This window comes from Zingiber officinale, chromosome 11A (assembly GCF_018446385.1).
Source record: "Zingiber officinale cultivar Zhangliang chromosome 11A, Zo_v1.1, whole genome shotgun sequence".
Taxonomy (NCBI): domain Eukaryota; kingdom Viridiplantae; phylum Streptophyta; class Magnoliopsida; order Zingiberales; family Zingiberaceae; genus Zingiber; species Zingiber officinale.
Genome location: NC_056006.1, coordinates 4598534 through 4606616, shown reverse-complemented (window position 1 = coordinate 4606616; position 8083 = coordinate 4598534). Strand labels below are relative to the sequence as shown.

The following is an 8083-nucleotide window of genomic DNA, read 5'->3' as shown; positions in this document are numbered from 1 at the left end:
ACTACGTGGGTGCTTGCTTAATATATATTGTTATTGTTCCAGTCGTGTTGGCCGAGGTATATGTGGCCCTAGGACATTGTAGGAAGTTTCATATTGTCACCCGTATAGGGAAGATACTGTCGAAATTTCTTCTGGCAGAGACTACCTGGTTTCTCGAGCATATTTCCAATGTGACTAAGATATTATTGCTACATTCTTAAACGAATATCTCATAACTGTACAGAATATTACAGAGCAACTTAATAACCAATCATGATAACATGCGGGACAATATACGACAAAGTAGATCATGCAGAATGCAATCGGATTGTCCAATAGAAGCAGTCGACTTAAAGATCGACCGACATATATATTCAGCAGATTACATCATCTTAACAAAGTGGTCAACTTAAAGACCGGCTGAGATATATTCAACAAATTACATCATCTTAACAAAGTGGTCTGCTTAAAGACCAGTCGAGATATATTCAGCAGATTACATCATCTCAATAGGGCGGTCGGCTTGAGGACCAACCGGGTTATATTCAGTCGACAATAGCATCTCAACAGGGCGGCTTAAGGATCAGCTGAATCATGTTCAGCAAACAATATCCCAACAACTTACCATAATAACAATTTTGTATCAGAGAATATTCTTCTGGAAGTTTCTTCAGAAACCATCTTGTCTCACATTAATAGACCAATTATAGCAGCATATTCCTTCGATAATCCTAGCAATAACAAAAGCTATAAATGACAAAAACAGTATACATGTGGGTAAGATAAAAATTCCTTGGACCATAATGATGAATTGTTTAACAAACTTTGACATATTTTACCATCTCATGATTGCGGAAGTTATGTGAGGTGGTATATAAAAGGGGAGTCCTCTCTGTGACAAAGTACTCTCATTGACATTTGCAACTCCACTTTCGCGCATACGTTCTTACTGTTCTTCATCAACTCGATCGGACGGTTACTGAGCGTCAGAGGGCCTTTGCCGAGACTCCCCCTACTTTCAAGGCGCCGACGTTTTGTTCGATAGAAGGAGAAGCTGCTTTGGGAAAGAAAAGTCTTCTGACAGTCAATCATCCGTCTACCATACCTAGTGCGCCATCTCCGCACATCTCAGACATGATCAAATATTAATTCCAACATTTGTTTTTTTAAAATGGAACTTGATTACAAATCTCAATTTTTTACAGATTTCTTCATGATCAACTTAATTAAAACTGTCTTACAATGTAATTAAACACTAATTATCTTCAGGGGTGTGTATTATATAATTCATTCAATGAAGTTCAGGGCAGCCCTGGGGGATGTAGGCGCCGGGCTCGGTGGGGCATTTAGCGAGGGGGCAGTAGTCATCGGTGACTCCTCCCCACCAGTTGACAGAGTAGATGCTATAGTTCCCAAGGGCAAAGAAGGCGATAACGCCCATGAAGCTTGTGCCGGCGTCAAGGGCAGCGGACAACACGTAGGCGTAGCGGCCCCACCACTGCTTGTGGTGCTTGAACACCCAGTAGTTGAAGATGAAGCCGACGATGAACCAGCAATTGTAGTTGATGGACTTGTTAGGGGGCATGCCACCGGAGGACCCAAAGATGACGGGGAAGTTGATGAGCCGAATCCACTTCTTCTCCGGGAAGAGGCGGTAGAAGAGGTAGACGACGGCGGGGGCAAGGAAGCCGAGGAGGAAGAAGTAGTTGAGACCGGCGTAGGTGGAGCCGGGGCCGAACATTCGGCGAGGCCCGACGACGCCCCAAATAACGGAGGCGCTGAAGAAGACGGAGTCGTTGGGGCATGTCCACGGGGTGTCGTCCGGCAACATGTTGGTATCACAAATGTGGGGGACGTCGGTGAGCAACCACCATGCCGTCCAGAAGTAGCTCGCATTGGCAATCACCGCCCCCGCCAACTGAAACAAAAAAAAAATTAATTACTTCCTCCACAAGTTTGATTAAAATAAAATAATTAGAATTATTTTTGATATAATTAACCTTTTGATTGGGGAAAAAAAGGAAAAGACGTAATTGACCATGCATTTACTTAAGTTTTTAGAATGCTCTTTTAATTTACCTGAGCAACGAACATGGATCTAGGAGGAATCTTCATGTAGTAACCGAGCTTGAAATCGCTGAGAAAGGTGATGGCTTGGGTCATACTCATATAGCCGTAGGTTTTGAATACCACATTAGCCAATGGCTTTCCCGGCATTATGTAACCGATCACCATCTCTGTTATTATGTTCAGTCCAGGCGTCTGTGTATATATCATCCACAAAATATATAATTCATTAACTACTGATCGATCAATTCATCATCGATCAATATCGGAATTAATATTCCAATTAATATAATATATATAATAATGCTTTTGATTAATTAAATACCGTATTGGTGGTGGCGGTGATGATCCCGACGGGCAGGGTGAAGACGAAGGCCATGGCCATGGCGAGGAAGAGGCCCCAGTAAGGCAGCTGCAGGGCGCGGCCGAAGCCCTCGCAGGTGTAAATGGAGAGCGCGGTGACGACGACGAGGAGGAGGTGGAACCACCACTGCGGCACTGCGGCGTAGTTGGCCTTCATGATCCGGCCGTGCACGTCCAGGAAGTTCACGTTCGCCTTGGACGTCGCCTGCCGCCACAGCTTGAGCATGTACTGGCCGTCGAAGAGGAAGACGTGGGAGAGGGTGGCGGTGAGGGTGGCGAAGCCGATGCCGTAGGAGATGGCGAAGAAGGTGCTGATGTAGATGCGGCTGTAGTTGTCGTACTCCTCGACGTTGAGGGTGAAGGTCTTGGTGTCGAGGACGCGGTTGAGGTCGTAGGGCTTGCCGGAGCTCTCGAAGAGGTGCGAACTGAGGAAGGTGAAGCGGCGGGCGTCGTAGAGGTTGTTCCAGTAGCAGAGGGGCATGATGATGTAGACTAGGATGACGTAGCCGGCGAGGACGTTGAAGAGGACGAAGATGGGCGCCGCGATGGGGCTGCCGATCATGGCGGCGGTGGCCCAGTCGAAGGCGATGGCGCCGACGCCGAGGCCGCGCATGCCGGAGCCGATCTGTTGGATGGTGATGGAGTCCTTCCAAATGAGGCAGAGGATCGAGATGGAGGTGATGGTCGGGAAGAAGTAGTTGGGGACGACGTAGTAGGAGAAGCTGCAGGCCGTGCAAATGAGGAAGAACTGGAGCCGCGTCACGCCGCCCTTGGGCCGCCGTTCTACTTCGTTCAGCGCTCTGCATTATTCCACAAAGCGATCCATCAGCAGATTGCATAAATATTAGGAGTACAAATGTCTTAGACCACTTTTTTATGGTCCAAAGGATATATTATTTGTATTTATGGTCGGATCATGGTCATGATCTGATCGTAAATTATTGTGATCCCTTTTTAGGTTTATCATCCCCAGCAGGTTATAGTTTTTGTTCGGAAGCGGACGGTCGGAGGCCTTCGGTGGTAGATAAGTGGCCAGATTACTCGGCGCCGAGTGAGGATGTGCTCCGGGCCGCCCGCTCCAAACAAAAACTATAACATGATGGGGACGATAAACCCAAGAAAGGATCGTAACTATTTACGGTCAGATCGCGGCCACGAACCAACCGTACATACGAGTGACACCTTCCTTGAATAACAAAAAGTGATCAAGGAATTCCTGCCTCAAATATTAGGGGTGAGCAGTTGAAAATAGGAACCAAACAATTTAAAACCGATTAATTTATTTTAGATAAATTAAAAATTTTTATCTTTAAAATCGAATAAATCAAATCGATATAAATTGATTGATGGATGAGAATGACCTGAGTAACAACCACAGGCAAGGCCTTCTTAAGATTACTGAAGGTCCCGGGGCATGGTGTCGCGGTAGGATATTCAAGTTGTTATCCAGATACCTATGATTCGATCCTCAGCTACGACGTATTTGCAAGAATTTTCTTCCAAATAGGGAGCGCAATCAAATGATGCTGGGCGTCTGGGTTGGCTGCCGCGTGCACTTTCCAATTTATCCTGGTGGCCGGTGGAAACTTCCGTTGGATCGAGTCGGTCATCCCCAGGGATAATTAACGAGGCTAACTAGGATTATCATTTTTTTTCCTTAAGATTACTGGAGGCCCTAGAAAAAAATAAAGTTGTTTAATATATTTTAAAATTTTTCTTAATATTTTCATTTGGATTTGAGATAGATTTAAAAAACAAGGTTTTAAAAAATTAATTATTTTAGCAATGCAAATAAGATTTTATTAATTTTAATTTTAAAAATTTTATTTTTGTTAAAATATTTTACTTACGTTGTAGGGATAAAAAAAATCTTGAATTCATATTATTATTAAGGAAAATAAGAAAGAGGAGGAAGAAATATTATAAGGGAGAAAATAATAATAATAATAATAATATTAATAATAGACAAGAAATTTGCTGAGTTATATTTAAGGTAGAATAAAATTTCATATAAAATTATGAAAGGTAATTAATGAAGAAATAAATATAAATGTAAGTATAAATAGGAAGCAGATTTAATCGATAATGAATTAATTAAGAAGGTGTTATTATAGTAAGACATTTATAATTAATTAATATTAATAATACCAATTTGATTTCTTCAATCTTCAATTAATTAATTAATCAATGCCCCGGAGTAATAGGCATAGACCATTGCCTTGAGCCGGCCCTGCAACATAGGGATATAGCTTACTGTTAGGGCCGAGGAGGGGAGGGCTCGACCGGTAGGGCATTCATGTGCAATGATAGCCTTTCCTATTAAGAAATCCGTAAGGATAGACTAGATAAAGAGAGGCGGAGGGCTAACCATAGTTTAGGGATAGACTGAATAGCTATAAACCATTTACATATGTTAATAGGATTCACCACAAAGGTCGAGGATCGGAGGGATCTATCATTGTCCCAGAGCTATGTAAGTGTCAGTTTTTAAGTTGTCACTCAGACATCAGACATCCATAGTTCAATTCTAACTATTATATATTTATAGAGATTTTTTCTTCTAATGAGAGGTGCAATCATATGATCCTGGGCTTATAAGCCACCGACCGTGAACTATAATTTTTTTGAATTAACTAAATTGAACTATTAAATTCGATCAATTAAACTAGTTAATTCGGATCATTCTCGACATAAATTCATATAAATATACGCACCTGAATAGAGAGACTTGAATGAGATTGGCAGGCCACCACATATAAGGAGAATCCACCAAGTATTTTCTGAACAATCCAGCCCAGCCAAATCCTAACAACTGAACAAAAAAAATACAAAATTTAATCGAAAATAATTCGTTTTAAATTTATAGATTTGGGTGTACGTAGAGTTTTTGTGATGCTTACTTGAGTGGTTTGTGTGAGGAGGATGGCGGCCATGAAGTTGATGCCGCGGTGGTAGAAGGCCTTGACGATGGTGACTATGTGGACGGCGTAATCGCCGCCGGCGCCGGCGCTGGCGATGATGGTGAGGAGGACGTGCTCCTTCATGTTGAAGGGGCCGGGGTTGAGGGAGAAGGACCAGTTGAGTAGAGGGATCCTGATGATCGCCGGCGGGAGGACGCGGGCCATCCAGCGGCCGATGGGCAGCGCCAGGATCTGGACGCAGACGCTGGAGATGGAGAGCTGGTTGGTGCGGTAGCTGAAGAACTGGTTGACGAAGGAGAGGAGGACGCAGCTGAAAACGCCCAGGATCCACGTCCGGATAGTCAGGCACGGCAGCGACGGATCGTCGGTCGTCGGCACCGTCATCCGCACCTGCTCGATTGGGCTGTCGTCCTTCTCCGTTTCATCTGAGCTCAAACAAGAATCAAATTACGATATCAACCAAGAAGAAGAAGATCAGAAGAGAGGAATTCGATTGAAGAACACAAATACCATTCAATTTCTGAGGACTATTATCACAAACTGAAGCAGCCATGAACAAGAAGATTCTAAGGAGATTGAATTTGAAGGATTGATTGAATGGAGAAGATTCTGAGGAGAGAGAGAGAATTTATAAGGCAGTGTGACAGTTTGTTGGATTCTCCAAATTAAGTAATTTAATTTTGGTAATTAGCTGTCCAAAACTACGTTTGATATTCTTGTAATTGCAAAAAGATCGTGGGGTTTTCCTCCTACATTCTAACTGTGGGCGAAATACGCGCATGAAGGTTTGCATCAAATCCGAGCAGTTTGCTCGTGAATGGCTGAGATTGATTAAATAATAATGGATGGGAATCTTGTTAATTAGGGAAAACTATTAATTGTGAAATATAACTTAATGCGGTTTAATAGGGCTGCAACCTAATTAATTCGGCGGCAGCTTTTCTAATTAGTTTGAAAAAATATTTGATTCGTATTTTAAATTATTAAATTTGAACCGAACTCGAACGTGTTTGATATTTTCTAACTAAATTCGTATCTAATTATTTACTAGCCGCCCGTCAGCTGAACTTAACCGAACTTTATTTATTTTTATTCTGTTGTGTGCAACTTTAGTTCGAATATGTTGTTTGAATAACTTAAACGATTCAATTCTGCTTGAATGTTCAAACCATAGTCTAACTTGAATTTCATTACGAATCCAGTTCAAATCAAGATTATTTGTATTTTCAAACTTCAAATGAAGTTCAAATATTCGACGATAGAATTCACACATATTATTAATGATAGCATATGATATATATATATATATAATATTTGACGATAGAATTCACACATATTATTAATGATAGCATATGATATATATATATATATATATATATATATATATATATATATATATATATATATATATATATATATATATATATATATATATATATATATATATACCATTAAGAGTGAAAAATAAGAAAATACATAAATTAAGAAAATAATAAGTATTTTCTAATAATAATTATTCTCTAATAATTAGGAAACAAATAACTATTTTCTAATAATAATTATTCTCTAATAACTAAGAAACAAGTAACCATTTTCTAATAATAAATTTTTCTCTAGTAACTAGAAAACAAATAACTATTTTCTAATAATAATTATTCTCTAAAAACTAGGAAACAAATAACTATTTTCTAATAATAATTATTCCGTAATAACTAGAAAATAAATAACTATTTATTTATAATAATTATTTCCTAATACACCCTCTCAAGATGGTGTTCCAGAAATGACACCAATCTTGTTGCAAATAACAAACAACCGAGGTCGAGAAAACGACTTTGTAAGTGTATTAGCCAACTGATCCTCAGCAGGAATATGAGTAACTCGTAGTTCGGAGGCCTGCACCAGATCACGAATAAAGTGATAGTCAATAGCTAGATGCTTCATCCGAGAGTGAAAAACAGGATTAGCTGAAAGATACGTGACACCCAAATTATCAGTAAAAAGCACAGCAGGCGTGGTAATCGGAAGAAGCAGATTTGTCAAAAGTGACTTAATTCATTGGATTTCAGTTGCTGCAGAGGCAATGACACAATATTCAGCCTCAGTCGAAGAACGTGCAACCGTGCGCTGTTTGGTAGATTTATAGGAAACCGTATTAGCACCTAGAAAAATAATAAATGCACCCGTAGAATACCAATCATCTGGATCTCCTGCCCAGTTTGCATCGGAGAAACCATGAAGAGTAAAAGTAGGGGTGTAATCGAACCGAGCCGAACTCTTGGATGTTTGAGTTTGTCTCATTTATAATCGAGCCGAGCTCGAGCTTTATTTAACGAATATATTCATGGTTCATGAGCTTATTCGAGCTTCTATCGAGCCTAAACGAGCTTAATAAATATAAATTATAAATTTAAATATTCATTAAAAACTAAATTATATATTTTTTAAAAATTATAATATTCTTGTTAAAATTTATAATTTTATTTTAATAAATAAATTTAATATATTTGTCTATATTTTTCATAAGTAGAGTGTAAAATCTATAAATTCAATATTAAAACTATTACTTTTTTATTTAAAAGTTGATTCATGAGCTTAACGAACATGTTCATGAGCTAACGAGCCGAATATTGTGAAGCTTGAGCTTGGTTTATTTATCTTAACGAGCCTCATTAAACGAGCTCAAACGAGTTTTTATCGAATCGAGCTTCGAATAACTCACGAGCGGCTTGGCTCATTTACACCCCTAAGTA

General features: G+C 39.8%; 1 protein-coding gene across 1 annotated transcript; it reads right to left on the bottom strand.

Annotated features, from left to right (window-relative positions):
* Positions 1–1270: 1270 nt before the first annotated feature.
* On the bottom strand, positions 1271–7567 carry LOC122032850 (oligopeptide transporter 5-like). The gene is made up of 7 exons (XM_042592166.1): positions 7525–7567; positions 7186–7297; positions 5310–5760; positions 5124–5221; positions 2372–3209; positions 2059–2241; positions 1271–1897 (listed from the first exon to the last, which is right to left on the bottom strand). Exons 1-7 carry the CDS (start codon positions 7565–7567, stop codon positions 1271–1273), a joined length of 2352 nt encoding a protein of 783 aa, XP_042448100.1.
* Between the last annotated feature and the right edge of the window lie 516 nt (positions 7568–8083).